This window comes from Filicampus tigris, chromosome 20 (genome assembly GCF_054856515.1).
Source record: "Filicampus tigris isolate MCC_2025a chromosome 20, RoL_Ftig_1.0, whole genome shotgun sequence".
In the NCBI taxonomy this organism is placed as follows: Eukaryota; Metazoa; Chordata; class Actinopteri; order Syngnathiformes; family Syngnathidae; genus Filicampus; species Filicampus tigris.
Window position 1 is genome coordinate 12,739,155 of NC_141236.1, and position 23,063 is coordinate 12,762,217.

Here is a 23,063-nt window from a genome sequence, read left to right on the forward strand (position 1 = left end):
GGCTCACCGCACACTGATTTGTGACGTCATGGCGAAGGGTCATCCTACATTGTGACGTCACAAGTTATGACTGGGCCGTGAGATAACGACTTTTTACCTCTACGTCTGCCAACAGTAATAGACAATTTAATAGCGCGTTTCATTTCAAAATGTACACACCTTTGAATGGCCTCGCCTCGACGTACCTCTCTGAGCTCCTCCACTCCCACGCACCTCTGGAATGACCTTCCTTTAAATGTCAGGGAAGCCCCTTCACTGTCCGTTTGAAGACATTTTTTTGAACCAACGTGAGCTGACGCCTTTCTGCTGTTTTCCGGGTTTAACTATATATAATTTGTTTTAATTTATCTTTGTCTCTCTTGTTGTATTATTGCTATTTTGTTAATGTGCTTTGTTACCGCTGTAGCTGTTGTGAAACGCGCTGTATAAATAAAGTTGAATTGTATCATTTTATAGCAGAACAGACGTTTGAGCATGACTACGCTTCTTGTTGCTAGGCAGATTAGCTCACCTGTATTCTTCGACTGCAGTGGCCAAGAAGGCTCACAACAGCAAAAAGTCCAAAACACTTCTTTTGTAGATATATTCAACTACGGAATTTTCGACATTGAGTTGAAAGATATTTTTTTCCTCAACTTTACTGTTTTTGGTTGTGTTTAATTTTAAATGATACATTTACAATGGACAGAATTCATTATTTTTAATGATTTCATAAAATAACTTCAAATATATACGAGTAGTTTAGGGTTGACATTAGCACAAATCGTCATTAGACGCTAACTCATTGTGGTGATGCTTTTAAATGTTGATATATTTCACCATACACGCGCAGAAACAACTCACGTGTCCACATGTTCTTAAGAGTTCAAATCTGCTGGAAAACATGAATGCAGCTACAACTTTTTGCATACAGTAGCGAGCACATTTTGTTCAATTTGAGTTAGAATTCTTGAACCTACACATAAAAAAAAAATATGTGTAAAAAAAATGGTATTATTCTTGTATCTACACACAAAATGTTCTCAAACTAACTGCATTGACAGCTACATTTTATTTTAAAAAGATGTCGGGGTTGATAAATACACAAAATGCTCCCCCCCCCCCAGTCATCAATTTATGAACACAGAAGAAAAAAAACACACTAAAACCAACATTGCACCGTCATCATACGCAATGTTAACAAAACAGAATAAGATACAAGTTGAACTGAGATAAGAAAGCAGAAGTTGTGTTCGTTGCATTCAGTATTTTACTGGCCTGACAGCTTTGGCAAAATAAAAGGCCCGGCAACTTACAAAACAGTTCTTTTAAAAATACATCAAAGAGCGACGACAACAAATGAATCAAAAGTGAAGACGGGACATCCGGAGTTGTCTCAGAGTGAAGTCCAGACTTCATTAGCTGGGAGAAAGAAAGAAACATTTTAGTCACCGCTGTTGGGAGCTTCAAGTGGTGCTGATGAATATTGTTGCTGTTGGGCGGAATCTTTGCATTTCCAAAAATAAAAATAAAAATAAAATAAAAAAAAAAAAAGAAACGCCAACCCGTGTTACCAAACGCCACATTGTTCAAGTTGGTATTATTTTTGCTGAGCTATATTGGCATACGATAGGATTTTATATTTGGATGTACGAGATTTCCACCCTACAGCGACGACGCCCAGCATTAAAGCACCTGCTCTGTGTCTTGGTCCACTTCAGGGCGTGCCTGGGAGGCACGGACGAGTTGGGGTGGAAGAAGGTGCAGCCGTCGCGCTTACACTGGCTGGCAAAGTGACATGGCTGCCGGCAAACACAAATCACACACACACACAAAAAAAAAAAAAATATTAGGCCATTTCTTTTTGTCATTTTTGATGAGTCACCGCCTAATGTTTTACTTTTACTCAAAAGCTGTGCTCAGCTAAATAAGACACACATTTTGTAATGCAGCTTTCGCTAGCATGCAAAACAAAACCACGTGTTACCTTAGGATGATAAAAAGGGCAGTCCATCTTCTTACACTGCGGGAAGAAGCGGCACATGCTCACTGTTTGCGCCGGTGGCGCCACTGGAAAAAAAAAAAAAAAAACGTTAGAAACACACGTTTTTTTTTTTAGGGGTGGCCGGTGGGGGCGTTACGACACGTTGGGGTGGAGCACCTGGCCTGGCGGGCGGAGCCACGGCAGCTCTGCGGCTAACGTGGGTGTAGGGACAGTCGGGCTTGCTGCACCTGGCGTCGTATTTACAGTTGGGGTGGACGAAAAGGCATTTGTCGCCAAACTTGCACGTGGGGAACGTCCTGCAGCACAAACGCAGCATTTAACTCTTTCAACCCCATGCCCTTTCCCAAAAAAGTAGTCGTAGTATTTAGTTGTGTGTGCGCTGCTATGTATGTGTGTGTGTGTGTAAATAATCTTTGTCATTTTTTCAGTCTGTGTATGGCAAACACTTAAATGAAATGCATCAATAAACCGCAGCTGGCCAAGACTTTTCTCCGCCCATTCCTATTTACAAAAAACAAAACAAAAACAAGGGTTGTGCTTGCGAAAGCACTCACTTGCAAGTTCTCGTCGGGTGATGATAGGGACACTCGTCTCCGCTCTTGCACACCGGCCAGAACTTGCATCGCTCCATCACTTTCAGCTTCTTTGAAGGCGCCGAGTCGGGGTCAAACATCTCCACTTCCATCGCTTCCTCTGTTCAAAAGACACGTGAAAATGCAAAAAATACTTACAATAATGGTTCGACAATTTGCACTTGCGACATAGCGGAATTGAGTTCATCTACGGACTCCTCCGAAAGAGGCAAGCGAATCGAGCGGCTGAATTTTTTGGGGGCACGTCCGCCGCATCTCAGGAGCGCGTGCTAGTGTACCTAATGAAGTGTCCACAAAGTGCACGTCGAGACCTCCCAGCGACGGGCCCCCGTGCAGCCTTTGGAGGACGCCGACTTTTGACTTGGCGGCGTAAGCGGCCTTGGAAGGCGGCGGCCTGACGTCTTCCAGCTCCATTTCGGACTCGGCCAGGTTCCCCAGCGGGCTCGGGACGCCCTCCAGCGTCACGATGAACTTGGGGCTGGAGGCGCTCTCCTTCTCCTTGCTGCCGTCAAAGAGTTAAGCCCGGTTATGGCGGGAAAAGACTGGCGCGGTTATGACGGCGCGCACACCTGGCCTGCACGGTGCGCGGTACAGCCAGTTCGTCTTTGTGCTTGCGATCCTGCTGCCGACTTTTGCTTTCGTCCGGCGGCGGGCGACTCACGATGAAGGAGCGCGTGTCCAGCGGCTTGGTGCCGCCGCCGCCGCCGCCGCTCGCTGCAGGGAAAGCGGAAACAACATTGAGGGGGGGTGGGGGGAAAAGGCATTCTCACTCGCATTTCATGACTATCCAACTTATTTAGCTGAAAAATAATGCTCACAGTTGTCAGTCTTGTCTCGATCGTTGCGCTGCGGCAAGTCCGACGGAGAATTTGAAGCCACCGATCGGGCTGCAGCTGATGGGAAACAGACGCATTCTTTCAACCGACAACTTATGCATTACCTTTATGATTACTTTTCTTCATTCGTCAGCAAAAAGTGTGGCGGACGGGGAAAAGTGGGCGGTACCGATATGATTCTGGAATTAGAAAGGTATCATCGATTTTCGTGGTTAAAAATGAAACAAAAATACAATTGTTTCTTCATTTACCATTGCGACAGTCCTTTAGTTTGTCTTTTACAAGTCATACTGATTACTCTGAAAAAGGTACTAAAAAAGGGGAGGTATAATGTTTTTTTGTTTTTTTTTTAAGTCTCAATCAAAACAAAGGCCAGATGCCTGCAATACGCCAAATTGCCACAAGATGGCGCCAAAGTATGACATGTACAGTATTGCTTTGGATACAAAGCTGAGTTTTTCATTGAATATCAGGTGATCAAAATGAATAAATAAATAAACTGTTGCCATCCCAAATGACAAACATGCAGGCTTTGAGTGTCCCGACGCACCGACGGCTCTGCCGGGCTGCTCCTGAGGCGCGTACGACGGCCCCCCGGGAGGCGCGGCGTGCAGGTGCTGCTGCACCAGCTGGATGGCGGCCGTCATCTCCTCGTCTCTGGCCCGGCGGGCACGAGGCGCCACGGGAACCGTCTGCCTCTGTGGCACTGCGGATGGCGCGAACAAGTCAAACCAACGGGAGGAGGGGAACGGCGCTGGCGTGACAGCGAAGTCAGCGGACGACGTACGGGTCGGGAAGGACGTCGTCTTGTTGATGGAGTCCTGCGCCTCAGAAATGGCCTTCAGGATCAGATTCCTGTTGGCCTGCTTGGCCGGTGGGAGGGACGGCCTGACATTTTGGAACAGGCGAAAAGCGAAGAAAGTCATTTTGGCCAAAGGCCCAAGAGAGCGAGAGGAACAAAACGAGACGGACTTGCGCTCAGGTTTGGACGGGAGCAACACCCGACTGGACAGGCCTCGGCCGCCGTAGCCCGCGTCTTCCTCCTCCTCCTCGTCGTCGTCCATGTCGTCGCTTTCCTCGTCAGAGTCGCGGTTCACTCGCACCACCGAGCTCACGACGGGCGCCTTGCGTTTGCGGGAAAACTCCTCCTGCAGAGCGCCGGGGACATCGGCGGCCGGGGGGCACTTAGATACTCAACTGCAGAAAATCGAAGTCGTCTACGAAGCATTTTTTTGGCCCAATTTTTTTTTTTAAAATGACCCAACTTATCTAAAATCGACATTTATCACAAGCCTTAACAAAAACACTTAACTTGTATTTAACTCACTCAGTACGAGGAATTTTCAGACAAAAAATGTGTGCGATTACATTTTTGAAAACTAATCAATCGCAAAATTTGCCATAGTTGATCGCAATTAATCAAGTTACTTTTTTTTTCATTTTTACGAAATTTGGAACCAATATTTACTTAAGTAAGATCGTGCAATTAATGTGGAAAAAAAATAAAAGTATATTTTGATTCAAAGACTTTTCTTATAGCTCTCTTTCATCCTCGAATACGATTCTTTTCCTGTAAAATACAACTTTTGAACAATACACCAAAGACGTACAACTAATATGGTATTTGAATTTGGCTTTGCAAAGTGCGCCAATTATTTTGGATTTCTCCAATGAGGTGTCGAGCAACTTTTTACCGCAAAATAGTCCGTCTTTGCGACCTTAAGAAGCTACTGGAGGAAATAAATAAAACTGAGTTAACAGTTCATTTTTTTTTTAATGCCTTAGAACATTTGCATGAACCTCCGTAGTTAATGCTTTAACTTTGACGCCCCTAAAAAATATATATAAATAAATTCCTGGGATTGAATGGCTGGACTGTAAAAAGACTGTCTTTGGGATTGAATGAGTGAAGGATTTTTTTTGTTTTTTTTTGTTACTGTACCCTGCTGGAGCCGCCTCTGGAGGTCCTGCCGCTCCTGCTCTCTTGATGCCTCCCGTGCGCCGATCCCTGGGCGCAACGCGCCGCGTTGCTCAGCCTGCTCTGGCCGGGCCTGTAGAGTTCCACGGAAGGCCGACTGGCGGCGCCGCGAGCTCCCCTGTGGGCGGCGGCGGCCGTCTCCTCGCCGAAGTCGTCGTCCATCTCCGGCTTGATGTCGATGACCGCCTCGGACGGGAGCTCCATGAGGGGCTTGACGGCCGACGTCAGGCGGGAGGAGCCCTCCTCCACGCTGCCCCTCCTGACAGGAAGTCATTGAATTGCCACCAAGAAACATAAAAAAAAAAAAAAAAGTGATCACAAAGAAATAATCTAGTTTGATAAAGCGTAATGACTGTATTTACTGTAGTATTAGTGATGGACGCGTGCTTTTAAGTTATTCACAACGATCTGTGGCCTACAGCGGCTGAAAATCGTACGTCAAAGCGCCTCTGTAACCAAATTTGTTCGTCACCTGTTTTCGTGGGCGGAGCTGCGTGCTTCCGTCCTATCAGAGCGGGAGCTGGACTCGTAATCTTCCGTTATGGCGGCAGGCGTGCTGCTGCTGCTGGTGGACTGCTGGTCGTGAGTGACAGAGGCAGGCTCTGCAAAACATGGGTCCGTGTCCTTACTTGGCTCGACGCCGCATCTCGTCAGAACAAAATGTGACGCCGGCAGCAAGCGGGGGGAAATGCAGAAAGAGCGCGACCTACCCACTGCAACTGTTCTTAGCTTCTCCAGGACGCCGTGCAGCCTCAAATGAATCAAGGGGTGTTATTAAAACGACACAAGCGGCGCTTGACAGCCAAACAATTTGTGACATCATCATACCAGGCGGTGAACTTGATGGTGTTGTTGCCTAGAAAAAGCGAGAGATCGTCAGCCATCTGCTGGGAGGTTTTCTTGTTGGCCACCATCACCATGATGTAATCCGGGAGTTCCTCGTCTGAAAAGACCAAAACGGAAGTAACTCGCAGCATTGATTGCGCAACTGTGTCCAATGAGCTCTCCGTTTACGATGGTCCCTGACATAGCAGGTTGCCGGCAGCAAATGTGGATCTATATTGTGAAAGAATACATCACACGCGGCAAAAAAAAAAAGGCACACTCAGTTGTGAGCTTTACATTTGATTAGTACATGTTTATAGCCAAAAAGTGTTCATCATTTAAACATTAACTGTAATTCTAACTTTACAACTGCTACCGTTTACATATCTTGGTGACAAACTGTGCGAAACCAAAGTTGCTCCCTGACTGTAAACCAAAGCATTTTTCCACTTTGATTTAATGCACCCCAGAAGCAGCTGTTTCCCTTGGTTTTATGGGTTTATTTATCTAGAAATACAGAAACAAATGATCCTTTATTGCCTAATTGACAGCTGGCAAATTTCACTAAACCAAACTGCATAGCAAGTTCGGAAACACAATTGCCATTGTCATGTTTTGTTATAATTTCCTTCGTTTTTTCCCCCCAGAACAGTAATAGCTTTGGCATTACAATATGTATTTAATCATCTATGTTAAAACCAAACACGGTCTTTCTGTTATTTCCCCATAAATGTACTGGGGAACATTGCATTCATTTTTGCACATGCTGTTACCTTCATCTTAAAAAGATCGTCTGAAGGCACTCTGAGCACATGTGACGTAAACATGCGTGCTTGTTGCTTTTGAAAAAAAAAGACCTGACGTGTCGTGCACAAAAGGGATGCCAGGGTGACGAAGCACTCGTCGAAGAAAGCGTTTTCAAATACTCCCGGTCATTATGACAACGTAGTACACTGTGAGCGCAATTATTATTGCCATCCCGACCTACGTACACCTTTGCCATGCGAACGTCGTAAAGCGAGACCCCCGTGCACTACTACTACTTACCAATGTAGGCACCGAGCTCTTGAAGCTTGCCTTTAATAGCAGCCTGCAAACAGTAGCACAACACAAAAGAGTTTACAAAGCCAAGCACAATTCCTCCCTTTATCCTCTCTTTCTGCACCCCATCGTCTTGGGCAAACACAAGAAAGACATCAACAAGCAACGCGAACGCCGTGTTGCCATTTTGCTCGCCAAGCTAGCCGCATTTTAGCGAATGCTAATCCGCTAAAATCCGCAATTTTCCACCTCAAAATCAACTCGTGTGTTCATGCTACTCACTCGTATTTTCTTGCTGATTTCTGCGCCTATCTCCATGACTGGACCGTCGACAGGGTGTGGACGTGGACGAGTTGAAAGGTGTCGGAAGGTAGCAAGCGGCTAGCTGAAAACGCGAAACAGGACAGTGAAAGACATAAAACAGTCACGTGATCAGCGACGGAAGCTGGGAAGGGCGGAAAGCGCAGTGGAAATGTAGCACTGAGCAGTCAGATTAAAACTCTGCTACCCTCCCTCAACTTTTATAAAGACTTTTAAAAGTTAAAAAGTTCAAGTTAAAAAAACATAGAGATTAATTAAATCGGGAATCGTTGTCTTGCTCAAGGACACTGCAGCCACGTGTGGGAACGTTCTTGAACAAGTCATTCAACTTTTAAATTATTGCAGGTTGCAGACACAATGCAGTGTAAAAGTGAGCCGGATTTCAAAAGCAATTTATTGCACAGCGTTGTTGACAATTTGTGGCGTTACCCCCAAAGAGTCTGATAGCGTGTGGGTAGAAAATGTCTTATTGTAGCGTCTGCCAGAGGATGAGAAAATGTTTGTCTTTTTGGTCAAGCATAAACTCCGGAAAACAGTTTTCAAGACCAGGCGTTTGCATATTTATTTTTGACTTTTACAACTTTTAACAAATGATTAAACTACAGTGTAGTTAAAGTGAATTTACTTTCAGGTTAAATTATGGCGTATGTGCAGGCCACACGAGACCCAGAATGGACTAAGTGGCGAACTCAATTTTTTGCTGTTTTTGCAGGAGAGTAAGTTAGGTTTTATCACTGCCACTACAAAGCGAGTGCAAAAGAGGTCTAAGTATAATCGTCTGTCCACCTACCATGAAAAATGTGCTGAATCTAGGCCGCTTTTTTTTTTTAAATGGCTCAAAATTGAACGACAGTACATTGTACTTCTCAAGTTAGCCACAAGATGGCAGAAGATACAACGAAATACAAATCTGGGGTCGTTTCAGGCAATTGTTCAGTTTCGGTAACTTATTAATGATGATCTCATACTCTGTCTGCTCAACAATAAGCACCTTTGAGGAAAATAAATGCATACTACAATAAACGATTGAATGTGTATTGTTGATGTGCTGTGCTGTTGAATGACACTTTTTGTTACCCCAATGTCACGTAAACAGAAAGAATAGTTGACTTTCCAGTGTTAATATGCATGTTTTTGTCCCCGAAAGCTGGTTTCCTGTTTTGCACCATTTGACTGGCGAGTCAACAATGGTGGGAAGGATCGGGCCGGCCGTCTAGACAAACGTCTCGCACGAGCAAGTCTGCTTGTCTGCTGCTTGTCTGCTTTGTTCACACACTGCCTGTGCCCATCAAAGCCAACGCGAGACGTCTCTTATCATCATAAGCTTTGGAATTGAGCAACTTTCATGATGTCGTTGTTGGCTTTTCTTAACAGCCTACCACCATCCCAAAAAAAAAAAGAAAAGAAATGAAAGCATCCATAAATTATAAGGAAGCAGTATGAGTTGATACTTTTCAGACGACATTTGAAAGAAAATGACTTGAATTAGCGCTTCTTTCCCCAGTCTGGAGTACTTTTGCCACCTCTGCCTGCCAGTGAAGGTGCAGTAACATGTTTCCACCACGCAGGGGCAGCACAACTAACCACGAAGCATTACCACAGGTCACCTTTTGACCCCATGGCCTGTAGAGGTGACATTGCCTCAAAAAATCTGCACTTGCAGACACTTGAGCGAGTTTGCCTTCATTTCATCAGAAATGGATTTTGCTCACTTCTGTCCAATGCTGGGTCTTGTCGGCTCATTATTTATTAAAAGAATTTTTTTTAAATTAATTAAAAAACAAGAGCTAGTCTTCTGGTGTGGCACTGGGGTTGTTTTAATCTTCTTGTGAGGACCAAGCGTCAGGGGTGACTGATTATGTTCTGATGCAAGCTTTGCATTTGTTTGACTTTAATTAGCGCACTAGCGGGGTGCCCCGAATCTTTTCTTTTCTGCGCTTTTCTTTTCATTCCGGGAGGGGAGGGGGGTCCGAAAGAACAAGACGACCCACGCAGGGCCAGTTTATCGCTCATGCTGATGAGCTAATCTTTATTTCAACTACTGATATATTCCCTTCCATTCCATTCCTGATGGCTTCAATGCGGACTATGATTTTTTTTTTTTTTTTCTCCATTCAAGACTCTGTAAAGTGAATGCAGAATTTCAATTTGTTTGAATAGAATTGCCGAGAACGTGCCTGGACCGAGAAATGCATCTTCCATTCGAATAGTACTCCGGCGTGGCCTCGTTGTTGGCTGTGAGCGGGCGGCCATTTTGTCACTTCTGTCGACTGAAAATGACATCACAACTGCTCACAACGACCGATCACGGCTGACCTGTTTTCTGAATCCGAGCCGCGATTGGAAAGATGCTAGGCAAAAGTAGCGTCCATTTTTCCAGGTCACCAGCGCAGCCACAATCTCCAGTCGCCGCATTTTGTGCATTGGAACACAGAATATGCATTCTTGGTCGTTTAATCCTTAACGTCACACAGGTTTGACGCAAGTATAATTCACTAACTTCTCTCAGCAATTAAGGTACTGCAATGCCCTCGCATGTGGGCAAGGAGAGCCACAGTCGATTATTTCGTGTGTGTGTGTTCTGTAACTCAAGGGGAATTGTAACAATATTCCAGTGGCCATTAAAAAAAAAAAAAAAAATGCTTTACCGTGTGTCGTTTAAGCTCATCTTTTAGCATGTGCACTGCCCTCGTAGCCTAAGCAAGGAAAAGAAAAAGAAAAAGAAAAAAAAAAAAAGGAGCCTGTAGCTATAATTGTCTATGCATTGCACCAGGAGAGTAGGGAGCAAACCCCCCCCCCCCCCTCCACCCCACACCCCCCCCCTACGCCTGCCAGGCAGCTTCCAGATTAATTACCTTTGCGCGGACTTGGCTGCGTGAATAAAGCTGTCGGACACACGACACCAAACGTACGTCAGGCTTATCTGGCCCCCCCGGCCCGGCCCGGCCCGGCCCGGCTCCTCCTCAGTAGATTAGGAGTGCTAAATGATGAGAAACAGAGTTTTTCTTCATCCTCCAAAAAACAAGCCCGTTTCATGCTCTGTAGGAAGGTTTGAGATGGAAAACAGAAAAACTGAAAACTGGGTGAACCAGGAAGTACTGTGTGGTTATATCGAGGCTCATCATTCGCTGTTTTGCATTTTGTGTTAGCATTAAGCTAGCAAACCTTTGCGAGATGAAATGAGATGGTTTGCTTCAACATTTTGTTGTTCAAATAAATACGCAATGTTTATTTCTATTTTTGTCACTGGCCATGACAAGCACACTTTTTTTTTTTTTTTTTTCTTGATCGTCAGAAAGTGAGAACAGGCACCGAGGAATATTTGCCATATTCAGAATCGATTTTCAGCGATTGCACGTGGAACTGGAACGTGGCCCTTTTTGTTTTTGAAGTCTTGGTGGAAGTGTTCCCACACAGCAAAAAGCGAGAGCGAGCGAACAGTGGCAGGAAGTCATCGGCCGGAGCCGGACGGCGCAGAAAGAGAGAGCTTATTGTGCGTTTGCTTCCTCGCGGAGGAAAGCGCTCGTCACTTGCCATCCTCGCATTTCTCGCCTCGTCTGTCGGCGGCCAACAAACCGGAGGGCGACGCTCACAATGGCATCAAAAGAGGGCACAACAATGGCAATTTTCAACATTCACTTTAGACTGGGCTCGCCCGATTCGTCGGATGATGTTAGCTCTTTTCGGACTATTTTTGCAGAATGTTTTTTTCCCCCCAGGTTTTTTTTTTTTTTTTTAAAAAATAAAAATCGGCAGATTTTTCAGTGTTTTTCAAAAGCATTGGATGTTTTGTTCTTTATTGTTGTAAGCATTAAAAGACCAAAACCTCAGTTATTTGATTCATTATATATTTTTCAATTCATCGGTCGATTAATCGGTCATCGGAATTTGATCGGAATCTGCATCCATTTTTCCAATCGTGCCCACCAGAGGGAAGGAGTTGGAAAAGGTGCGTCGAGGGCGGACCACTGAAGCTCCTCGCAGTCTTGATTTTCGTGCAGGCAGTGATGAAGCAACACAGAATCGATTCACTGGCCGGCCGCTGCCTGAACAGCTCCTACATCCTCCCTCAATAGTCTCCTTGTTCCTGCTCTTCTGTCCTCCTGCTATGCGCTCAATAGCGTCCTTGTTTTACGATTAAAAAGGGGTCTGACTGAGGATGAGGTACCTCTACCACCTTGTTCTGTTTTTTCAAGTCACTCGTTATTGGCGCAGCATCTCGACATGCTTTCAAATCAATCGTCTCACTAATCTGCATTGAGGAAAAAAAAAAAACAAAAAAAAAAAAACAGACTTGGCAAAACTAGTAGAGAAGTGTGCTGAGTAGAATATTGTGCAGACAACGTGGGCTTAATCATCGAATTATGGAAATGGCTGTCAATTGAAGTGCACATGAAAAGCTCTCACTGAATGCTTTTTTTTTTTTTTTTTTTCCTTCACACACGCACACACACAAACGCGCACTCTGGGTGTCAGAGGCATAAAGATCAGCTCAGAGTCTGCTGGTGTAAATCCTGCCTGACAGGACTGCTGAGATAGCTGCTGCGTCCACGGCAACGCTCGCTCGCTCGCCCGCCCGCCCGCCCGCCTCTCTTCAGTCCACACGGCAACAAAGCTCACGCCGTCCACCAATCAGCACGCCGCAAAGGTGACAGGCCGCGGCCAGGTCCTCCTTTGTCGCTATGGCTGCCGGCTCGCATTTTGTCTTGCGTCTTCTATAGCGAGTGAGACGTCACGCCGCCCACGCCCACTTTGCGTCTTGAACTGGCGTCAACGTGGCTCCGTCCCCAGACACGCACGGCGGCAAATGTTGTACTGAATGTGCGCCTCCGTATTTGCATGAGTCTATTTGTCAGCTTGTCTGCACGTCAACCTAAGTTGACATTGTGGTGGCTCGTGGGTTACTTTTAATTGCATTGTGTCAAGGGAACATTTGCGGTTGCGCAGGTCGAAATCCCCTCCAAAAAATACACATTTGCTTAGCTGTGCTCCGCAGTCTCCACTTGGCTGCAGCACTCCCTCGCTCGCTGAGAAGTAACAACAGGGGACCCTCGCTATCCGTCTTTGTAGATATTGACACATGTAGTAACAACAAAAAATGCACAAATGCTAATGTTAGCTTAGCTGTGCTCCGCAGTCTCCACTTGGCTGCAGCACTCCCTCACTCTCTGAGAAGTAACTACAGGGGACCCTCATTATCCGCCTTTGTATATATCAACATGGTAAAAAAAAAAAAAAAAAAAAAAAAATGTTCAACTTACAAATGCTAATGTTAGCTTTGCTGCGCTCCGCAGTCTCCACTTGGCTGCAGCACTCCCGCAATCTCCCCTCGGATGCGACTCGTCTCTGCGGAGTAGTAAATGTAATAAATCGGATGCGAGCTAAGCAAGTGACAAGTCCTAAAACCGCTGACTTGAGTCAGACTTGAGTCAAGTCACGTGACTCGAGTCCCTCCGCGTCGATTAGCGGCAGATTTTCAAATTGAATTGCGCCCCGGACTTGTTCCCCATCACGAGCCAAAAAGCGGAGGACCACTTTCACAATCCGGGCGCTAGCCGCCTGCAAGCGTCTCACTGGTCAGGACTAATTGATCACGCGACGCTCGGCGGCGGCGTGACGACGTTGATGATGACGTGACGCAAGTCTGCCGGGAGGCGACGGGTTTTGAGGAGAGACATGCCGTCACGGCGGATTAATCGTGTGCGTGTCCCGGGGTGACCTGGCGAGCGAGCGCGCGCGCGCGCGCGCGCGGCTAGCGAAGCCTGCTGGAGTCCATCTGGGCGTTTCCGCGCGTGCCAAGAAAACAAAAGCCCTTCCGCTCGTCGCTTCTCGCGTCCTCGTCTTCGACACCATTGTTAACAACATTTTCATAATCATTCAAGCCCTTCGTTGTTTCTCATTGCTTTGTCTGACTCAAATTTGTCACCTCCACGCCGCCGAAAGGAACGCGTTGACTCATGTTTTGGCAATAGGCGGCCCGGAACAAAGAGAGACACAAATGACAAAAAAAGCAAAACGAGTACAAGGTTGTAACTGCAAATAACCTGCGCATTTTTTTTTTTTTTCAAATAACGCGCAAATACACTGAAATTCCAATTTACATTGAAAATATATCTTTTTTCATAAATAAATAGACCACACAAATAACTCAACTTGAATTGGCATTTTTTTTTTTTCAGTGTTCACCGTATTACAGCGGTTGGGTCGTAGGAAATTATAGAATAGTTCCAAAGACAGCCTACATGTTTATGTTGGTAGCTGCCACGTGTCCCCCCCCCCCCCCCCCCCCCAAAAAAAATCACGTCGCGGGTTCAAAAGTCATTGCGCTGCGTTGTCTCACAGAAGCTTTTGGCATGTCCAGCGAGCAGTAAATTTAGCTGGCGACCCTCAGCTGGCAAGTCATCTCCTTGTCATTTTTCCCACGGCCGTCTGTCCTCGACAGTTGGCCGGACAGGTGCTCGTCTTTCGCCGCTCGCTTCGCTCGATCGCTCGCCGGGGCCCGCCCGACCTTGACCCCCGCGGCCCCGCCCACAGCCGAGCGCGGCCTTTGTGTGCGTTAGCTGGCGCTAACGTTCAAGTGGCCGCTGTTTGCGTTGCTAATGGCGCTAGAAAGGGGGCCAGTGGGCTGTTTGGACTGCGACTGCCCGCGTGGGCGTTCGCTCCTTGTACTCTGTCGGCGTCGACGGGCAAACACAATAAAGACTGTTACTTGGCGTTCCTGTTCCTGAAAGACGCCAGCGCGCTAGGTGCGAACAGGACACAAGGCAGGGAGGGGAAAAGCAAAACAAAACAATTCAAGCAAACAGGAGATTTTCTGCTTCACTTGATACTGACAGTCTGCGTACAGTGTTCGGGTTGGGCGCTCGAGTTAGCGATTACGGTTTAGCGGTTGGAAATTCGGGTGAGCTCACCGGTGGTGGGCCATGGTGATTTCCTCGGAACGCTGTAGAAGGCATTTGAAAAGAATAGACATTTGTATTCATTTGTTTCCGAAACGGAAATGAAATTCGGCTCTGTAAACAACTGTAATGACTAACAGATGCCTGTAGGCGGCGACGTTGCGCTGTTTTGGATTGGCGGTCAGCAGAGATTTTGAGTTGAGGATAACGACAAATGTCGGCTTGTTAAGTAACGACGGCACACTCGTTTCAACTGTCCAATTGTTTGCAAAATAAATTTTAAAAAATACATTTTCAGGTCTTTTGTTGACTACTTGTCCTCAACACTTCACCAGACCAAACTAGTCGTGCGCTTGCTGCTCGGCAAAACTCGTGGGAAGCAAGGCCGAAGACGGGGAGAGTCGGCATAACACAAACATCAAATCAAATCGCTCCGAGGATTACGAGACAAGTCCTCGGTAATCCTGACACAAAAGCGACCCTTGAACACAGCACGGGCTCGGACTCCCTCCAAAGCGAGAGACGGATGGAATTTCAGCGCTGCCATCCCTGACATGGCCTTTCGCCTTGACCTTGGAGCGCAAGTGCACACTGCCCCGACAACAACCGACCCCCCCCCCCCCCCAAACTCCACCCTCCCAATTTCGCCCGGGTGGGAGCGCACGCCTGGAATCCACGGAGCGTGGCTTTACTTACGGCGATAGGGCGTGCACACGAGCAGCTGCTCGTTATGAGCTTACTTGTCGCATACCGCCGCACACGCACACACACACACACACACACACACACACACGAGTGCGTTGATAAGCGCGCGCGGGATTCTTGGCAAGTAATGTGCTGCATGTGCATGTGCATGTGCGTGCGTGCTTTGTTGACACAGCTTGTGTAGCGGTTGTGCAAGTTTAAGCACATATTGTCACCATGAGATAGTGTTTATCGCTACAAAGCAGCTAATAGAGCTAATGGCTAGCTAGCCAGGTCAGATACTGACAAAAGTCAAAAATGCTACCCATACCAAACAAAACCAACACCGATACCAAGAACGATGTGGATGCCAGTACAATTCTGCGCTTTGTGGCTGACTTAAAATATTTTTAAAAAAATGTTTCAGAAAATAAATATATGTAGGGAAAGAAGTGTCACATAGGGTGTCTTTATAATGTATTGTGCAACGCTTATCAAGGCAGGTTGCTAGCAAACAATATGGGATGCGATAAGAGCGCAGATAACCTCAGTTGGCACGCCGCTGCGCTATTTTGGGACGAGTGGGCTCTGGAAAAACAGGATATCCACCCTTGTTTTTGGCCAACGGCATGAAAAAAACCCACATTGTTTTAAAACAACAGGTCGTTTTCTTTAACACGGCAAAGTATCAAGAGGCAGCAGTGAAGTGTTTTGTTTGTGTGTGTGTGTGTGTTGGTTAATTTACTTTAAAACAGCTATGAAGAGTAACATTAGCATTGATGCTAATGCTTGGGGTCCACTTTTATCTTAGCCTGCTAAAGTTACCATAATGTATAATAAACAAGTCATTGAATGACGAGCAACATTTTTTTTTTTTTACAGTGAATTAAATATTGTTGATTAAATGCTATTTAAGGGAGTGTTTCAAAGTTAAAGCAGAGTAAGGAAAAATTGTATCAAGGGTTTATGCCTCTACTGCTGTGAAGTGTTTCTACATGTACACCCAACAATTCATAGACTTTAAAACAACTAAAGAGAGTAATGCTAGCATGGATGCTAATGCTAGGCTTATAAACGAGCCTTTGAATGAGAAGCGCGATGTTCAAACGTTTACTTTTTTTGGGGGGTGAAATTAAATACGGTCGATGTAAAGGTGAAATGAAACGTTTATGTGTGTGTACACCAACGCCTTACTTAACTTTCAAGAAACGATGTACTGTCACGTTAGCATTGATGCTAATGCTAAGTGTCCAGGCTGGTCCTTCTTTACAATAGCCCACTAAAGTAACAACTAACTTAAAGCAGAGTACGGGAAAAAAAAACGTACCCAGGTTCTCTTTCCTTACAGCAGTGACGCGTACCAGCTAACCGCTAACAAATGAAACGAAAAACTACAGTTGCCCAGGCTGGTCCGCTATTAGTGCTGTGATGCGTTATGGCCCGGCAGTGTATTTAATTGCTGTAAACACTCAAACAAATCACCATCTGCAAAGATAAGATAAACCTACAAGCTGCCGCTCCGCTACATTGTGTCTTTATTATCGTGTGTGCGCGCGTGCACGTACGTGCTTTCGTGTGTGTGTGTGTGTGTGTGTGTGTGGGCAGCTGGATGTCATCACTCACTTTGCGCTAGGGCCAAACGCACTTTCTCTGGCTGTAACTGCTGAGCAACCAGAAAGCTTTAATGGCCTCCCTCCTCACTTCAATTAAAGAAGCCATCAGTCAATTGCAGGACAGGCAGCGGGAAAGATTTGCGCGCGGCAAACTGGAAATGCGTCAGGAAATCAGACAGCGATCAATTAAATAACTTCATTTATCTAGCCCGTAGAAAAGTAGATAAAATATATTCCAATGTGTTTTTTTTTTTTTTTTTATCAGCGATATAATTTTAGTCTTTAAAGAAAGTAATGTGGTGAGCACCGCCAGTGGTGGGGTGTCGCCCTAGCGCCCCCTAAGGACCAGCCGCTGCTATTTTTCTTTGTTATAAACAGTTACTCTTTGTTATTTGGAAGAATGAGTTGGATTATTTTTTAAATGATTTAACAAAAATGTTTTTTCCATCTTCACGAAAAGTTATGTGGTGAGCACTGTATTGTGCTATTTTTGTTGTTATAAACAAATTACAAAAAAATGATTTTTGGGACTGGCTCATATTTTTTTTTTACTTATTCACTGCCAGACATTTCCAGATCCTCTTTTACGATAACATTTGAAAAAAAGAAAAAAAAAAAAAAAAGAAAAAAAATATAAATAGATTCCTGGGATTGAATGGCCGGGCTTTGAAAAGACGAGTAAATTCGTCAATGGCAGTGAATGAGGTAATTACAGCTATCAATATTTTTGCTATACATATTTTTTTATGTTTTGACGGAACGTAATGTGCCGGCCACCGTCAGTGTTGGGGGCGACTGTGTGGAAACAATGTGAAAAGTGTCTCCGTGAGTAAAACAACTTGTGCTTATTTAAGCAGCGTTGAATGGATGACATCATCAACGCGCGCCGGCGTCGTCCTACAGGACGTGTCGGCATTTTGACCCATTCCAATTGCGGTGGTATGTTGGTTGCTGGCGTGATTCATGGAGATTCAGTGCGGTCACGATGGCGAAGGAGACAACAACAAGTGCGTGGGTTTGTTCGGGAAGCGCGTCCAAATACATTTGAGTTTCAAATGTCACGTCTGATGAGTCACTCAGATTTGGGCTTTTTTTGTGTGTGTGCGTGTGTGTGTGTGTGAGTTGTTCATTTGTCTCAGTCGTGTTGGCGCTAATGTTGTTAGCTATGCTAATGTTGTAACGTCGTGTGATTTTTTTTTTTTTTTCCAGTGAAGGAGTCAGTAGACCCACATAAAGGAAAATGTGGATATTAATGCCAACGAAACCTGATGCTAGAATGACGCTTGAGTAAAATATGATTTGTATAAATAATAATAATTGATTCATTTCATGAATATTTCAATGAATTAATGACATTTTTTAGTTATTGAATAGAACACTTCAATTAATAATACCTTTTCTGTGTAATATATTGTATTCAAATAATATGAGTGTAACAAAGCGGGCAACAAAGCAACGTCATCAAGGAGCGCTCCCCTACCGGTTTAGCCGGTTCCGTTTGCTAATGAGCGTAAAAAAAAACTTTTTTTTATTTTTGGACGGTGTTTATGGAACACAAAGCGGTGTCACGGGGAGGCATGCGTGTCTTTGGTTGCTCACTTGACAACACGCGATGCTTGTGTCATCGCTTTTTGGTGGACAACAACATGTCTTGTGATTTCATTTTTTTTTTTTTTTTTTATTCGTACCATTGTCAATGTAAGAAGTCCAAAAGGCAAAAATGCGATGGCTTAATTCATTGTTTGCACTTTTTTCAACTGCTTGTTTATATTTTATTTCGGGCCTGGCCGATTTATTTTTTTCACACATTAAAACATAAGACAAAGATAATGACATTCTTGTAAATTCATATCTTAATTGTTTTAAGTGTTAAAGGGACCAAAAAGAAGTTACTTTATTCATCAATTTTTAATCGGCCAATTTAACCAGTTATCCGAATTTTATTCTGCCAAATATTGTCTTAAAAAACATTCGTATCTGTCAGGCCCTAACTTATTTTTTTTTACATTTATTTTGCTCGTTATTTGATTACTTAATGTTTTTTTTTTTTGTATTATTCATGCCTTGAGATACAAGTGACCTCAGGTTTTTGGAGAGCCGTAAATATGCTTTGACTTGCAAGCAAAAATGTGATACATGAGCATTGTATGCTTGCAGTTAACTTGAGCTTAATGCTAACCCATAATAGGAAACGCTACAGACAGGCTAACATTAAACAATAGCATTTATGCAGTGGCCGCAAACGATGGCTCAACATGTGCAGTAATAGAAATCGTTTTGCACCGCTTGTGTTCAAATATCCCCTTCCTTGAAGCGTTTTAACACCGCCGCATGGATGCTATTCGTTAGCTCGTCTATGGTGTTTTGCATTGTTTGTTAGCATTCAGCTAAGCGGAGCAATGGCAGAACCAGAACATGATGACAAGAATTCCTCTTGAGAAAACAAATTCTTTGTTTGGCTTTTTCTTGTCTACATTTCACCAGCCGTCGCATAAAAGTCAGCTGCACAGAAACAAGACTTGTGAGTACTTACAAGAAAGAAAAGATGCCGTAAATGGTGGCAGACACATAAAAGGCAGCCAGCTTGTATGAACTCTCCCCTCCGAGACGTCTATAAATCTCGCATGCTCTCTCTCTCTCTCTACCCTTTTCTCTCATGGAGCCCCCACAAAAAGTTCCCCCGGGCAGGCCTCGTCCTCCTGCGCTTGTTTGCGGACATCTGCTGCCATGTCCAAATATTGTTTTTGGCCAAGCCGGCTGCTGGTACAGAATCGAGCGCGGGGGCTATTTTTAGCGTAGCGGGGATGGCTGTGTTAACATATCAAACAATGTCTCCGTCCCCCATCTGCGTGGCGACAAGGGCGGCAACTGGACGGGAGCGTCGATGACACATGAGCGCCCCAACGGGTCAACGGGAGCGAGAATAGTCAGCGATCGTGTACACAAAACATTTGAGAAAGAAAACACGTTAGGAAGTCACAGGTGGCAAGTGTTCCGTACTTAGTTGGGCTGAACCATTTAGACAAAAAATGTAATCGCCATTTTTCTTCCTCAATATTGTGGTCAAGAATGCGTAGATTTTCTTCGAGGGCCTCTTCCCATTTTTTGTTGAACAAACACAAGCAATAAATGAATATGGATTACAATAATATCACATTTATTATTCATCAATGTCTTGGTCTTAAGCAGATTGATTTTTCAGGTGTCCTAAATGACAAAACTGACCAATCACTTGCACTGCGTGTAATGACTGACATGTAGAGGGTGGCCAAAGTAATTCATTACTTGTTGTAATTAATTAGTAATTCAAGGTACCACAGTCCTTCTAAATTTTATTTCTGCTCTCGTTATTCATGTTGTTCATATATTATTGTCATATCCAGTCGGGCTAGTCAGGTTGTTTATTTACGAGTGTCTGTCTTGTGATGATGACGACGATGTTCCTCGTTCTTCAGGTTGGGTCAGCGCCCGGTGACGCAACATTTTGAGGTGTGTGCGTGTGATTCAAATTACGCTAATTGGCGTGTAACGGTGGTGAATAATGAGCTTTGTAAATCAAATTAAAGCAATCATGCATGCTGGCGCGCATCAATTAGAGAAGTCGACAAAGCTCCAATGCTGACAAGCAGCGTGAATGTTCATTTGGGAACGTCTTGGCCTTCAATAGATAGCAATAATAGAGTGCTGAGCCTGCGAAGAAAGTGGTGGGATGCTAGCATGCTAACAGTTAGCCATGCTACGAGAATACAGATTGTGCTATGGTAGATAGAGAAGGATTTTACACTTCATTTCATATAATTGATCAAAAACCGAGATGCTAACATATAGCAATAATGCTACCCGAGTATGGAAGACGCTACGACAGAACTATAAGGATGTGACATCATTCCAGGTAGATTGGCTGGATTAGACTTAAAAATTGATGACATACAAACATGCTAACACATATCCAGATGATCTGTTCATCATCAGCGTCATCAACTATAAAAACATTGAGGGTCTCATTAACATGCTTGGTCACTCAGCTCACGCGCTCCCATCATGCATGTGCTTCAGTGACACAAACGTTTTTCATCATTCATCAGATCAGTTCATGACACCAGAAGTCAAACAAAGTAGCAACACATGCTAATGTTAGCTTACCATTGTGCTGCCGCGGCTTAGCGGGGGACGCTACAGAAGATCCTATATGTCCTCCTTTGTTTAGCTCCTGAATGGTGGGTTTACGTAGAACGTAACGTAGTTTTCTCACTACTCTGTCCAACCACCACGAATAACTGCGACTCTGACATTTTGGTAGTCGACTGTAATGGGAGTAAGTCGCGTTGAAGTCGATTATGACGTCACTGATATTTTCCGGCTCAGTCAGGCGGTTGCTAACCGTTGTGTTGGGTATTATCGCCACCTACAGGACTGGAGTGGAACATGCTTTCAGGCTGAAATCTGAAGTCAATGACGCAACTTTTTTTCTTGTTCTTTTAATGGTGTTATTTATTTCCAAATGTGTGTGATGTGTAATCACGTCACTGTGTGCTTGTATTTGCTTTGGTGGCGGGAGGAAGACAGGGAAGTGAGGCCCTTCCAGCAGCTGCAACAAAATGCTTTTGGCTGACTTCCTGTCAGGATGCACCTCCTGGATTATGAGGACAAAGTGCACATCATCACTTCCACTTTTCCATGACATAATGTCCATCATTAAATACTCCAAACTGACGTACACGTTAAAAAGCACTTTCTCATCCATATTATAGACTGATTTTACAGAATGGACGATTAGTTCGATCTTAGATTTTTCCTTTTCTTTTTTTGTAGAAAGGTCTACATTTTGAAAAAGTTACTGTAGTTGCTTTTGGTGAAAATATCATGATGTTGCAACAAAGTATTTTCATTTTACAAGTATTACAAATATAAGGTGACTGGCCTTTTTGTTTCCCTCCTTCAAGCCTGCTCTCGCCTCTCCCTCCAAGGGAATCATGGTCACACGCGCGCACACACGCGCACACCTGTCAGGTTACGCACCAACACGACGCATCATGGAGGCACTGAAAGCGACCTACATTCAACGACAACAACAAGAACAAAAAGTGCAGGACTGGAGGAGATAGGCGGCGGCCTATCACGAGGGCGTCTCCCCCATGAGTGGACGGGCCTGGACAACACACACGCCTTTGTTGAGGCCCTGTGTGAAAAAGCGCTGAGCCAAGCACAAGCTCAATACACCCCACCATTTTTTTCTCCCTCGGGACACACACACACCCACACACACACACACACACACACACAAATGCATACTTGTGTGCATTTAGCAGTGATCTCAGGGGACAAGGCTTTCTCTTCAGCTGCAGGCAGAGACTCACAGGAGCTCCATTGTGGGGGCCAAACCTCACTTTGCGGATATGTTAGCATTGCGTTATGAGCCGTGACGCTATTAAAGTCCCTGTAAAGTGAAAAGACGTTGTGTAAATTTGACACACCACAGAGACGAGTGTTAAGAGCTAACAACACTGCTAACTTAAAATCACAGAGGACATAAAATGAGGCTTCAAAATCATGAATAAAATAAAGCCGCTCTCTGCGCTTTCGAACGCTGTGGGCGTGTCTGAGTGCGTTGAAACCGTGCCCTGCTCAACCGTCGATCAAATACAAATGCTACAAGCTGGAAAAATGGATGCTACTTTGCCTAGCATCTTCCTATGTTTACATGTAAGTACATGTTTGAGCCATGAAAATATATCCAAGGCTGGAATATATCCTACAGGGTTATTGCGGGAGTTTACCACATCAAAACAAGGCGCTCTAAAGGGGGCCACACAAGGATGAAACGCCGGTCCACACATTGGCTGTGATGATGGACTTTAAAAAAAATTTGTTTTGAACAAACATTCCTGACACCCCACTCTTTTCTCTAAATGATATGCACACACTCATGGCAGACAACGAAGCACTCTAAAGAGGCCATGCCAGCAGCTGTAGCATGCATACAGTATTTTTTGGGGGGAAAAAAATAAGTCATGCTATTGTGGAAATAAAAACTATTAACATTATATGACTGTTTTTTTTGTTATTGCTGTCTTAAGTCAGTGGTGTCAAACCCAAGGCCCAGGGGCCAGATCTGTCCCGGCACATCATTTTATGTGGCCCACAAAAGCCAATCAAGCAGGTTAACTTCCATGATGCTGGCTAAGACCTGTACCAAAATTTCAAATTGTCATTTGTAATAAATAACGTTTTTGATTTTAGAGCATTTTCTTCTTACTTTATTACAGTATCTTGAACAAACTATTATTCT

General features: G+C 44.6%; 1 protein-coding gene across 4 annotated transcripts; it reads right to left on the reverse strand.

Moving 5' to 3' along the window:
• Window positions 1-1,032: 1,032 nt before the first annotated feature.
• zc3h14 (zinc finger CCCH-type containing 14) lies at window positions 1,033-21,114 on the reverse strand. 4 transcript variants are annotated; one of them, XM_086019664.1, is made up of 18 exons: window positions 20,918-21,114; window positions 10,434-10,558; window positions 7,540-7,642; window positions 7,264-7,306; window positions 6,220-6,334; window positions 5,864-6,142; window positions 5,356-5,650; window positions 4,386-4,561; window positions 4,201-4,301; window positions 3,964-4,119; window positions 3,396-3,470; window positions 3,147-3,291; window positions 2,856-3,079; window positions 2,539-2,677; window positions 2,141-2,280; window positions 1,967-2,049; window positions 1,675-1,781; window positions 1,033-1,401 (listed from the first exon to the last, which is right to left on the reverse strand). In XM_086019664.1, exons 3-18 carry the CDS (start codon window positions 7,573-7,575, stop codon window positions 1,398-1,400), a joined length of 2,118 nt encoding a protein of 705 aa, XP_085875790.1. In that variant the 5' UTR covers window positions 7,576-7,642; window positions 10,434-10,558; window positions 20,918-21,114; the 3' UTR covers window positions 1,033-1,397. The 4 variants fall into 4 exon arrangements, with proteins under 4 accessions (XP_085875790.1, XP_085875789.1, XP_085875788.1 ...); XM_086019663.1 differs by lacking the exon at window positions 10,434-10,558 and adding an exon at window positions 12,840-12,924; XM_086019662.1 differs by lacking the exon at window positions 10,434-10,558.
• Between the last annotated feature and the right edge of the window lie 1,949 nt (window positions 21,115-23,063).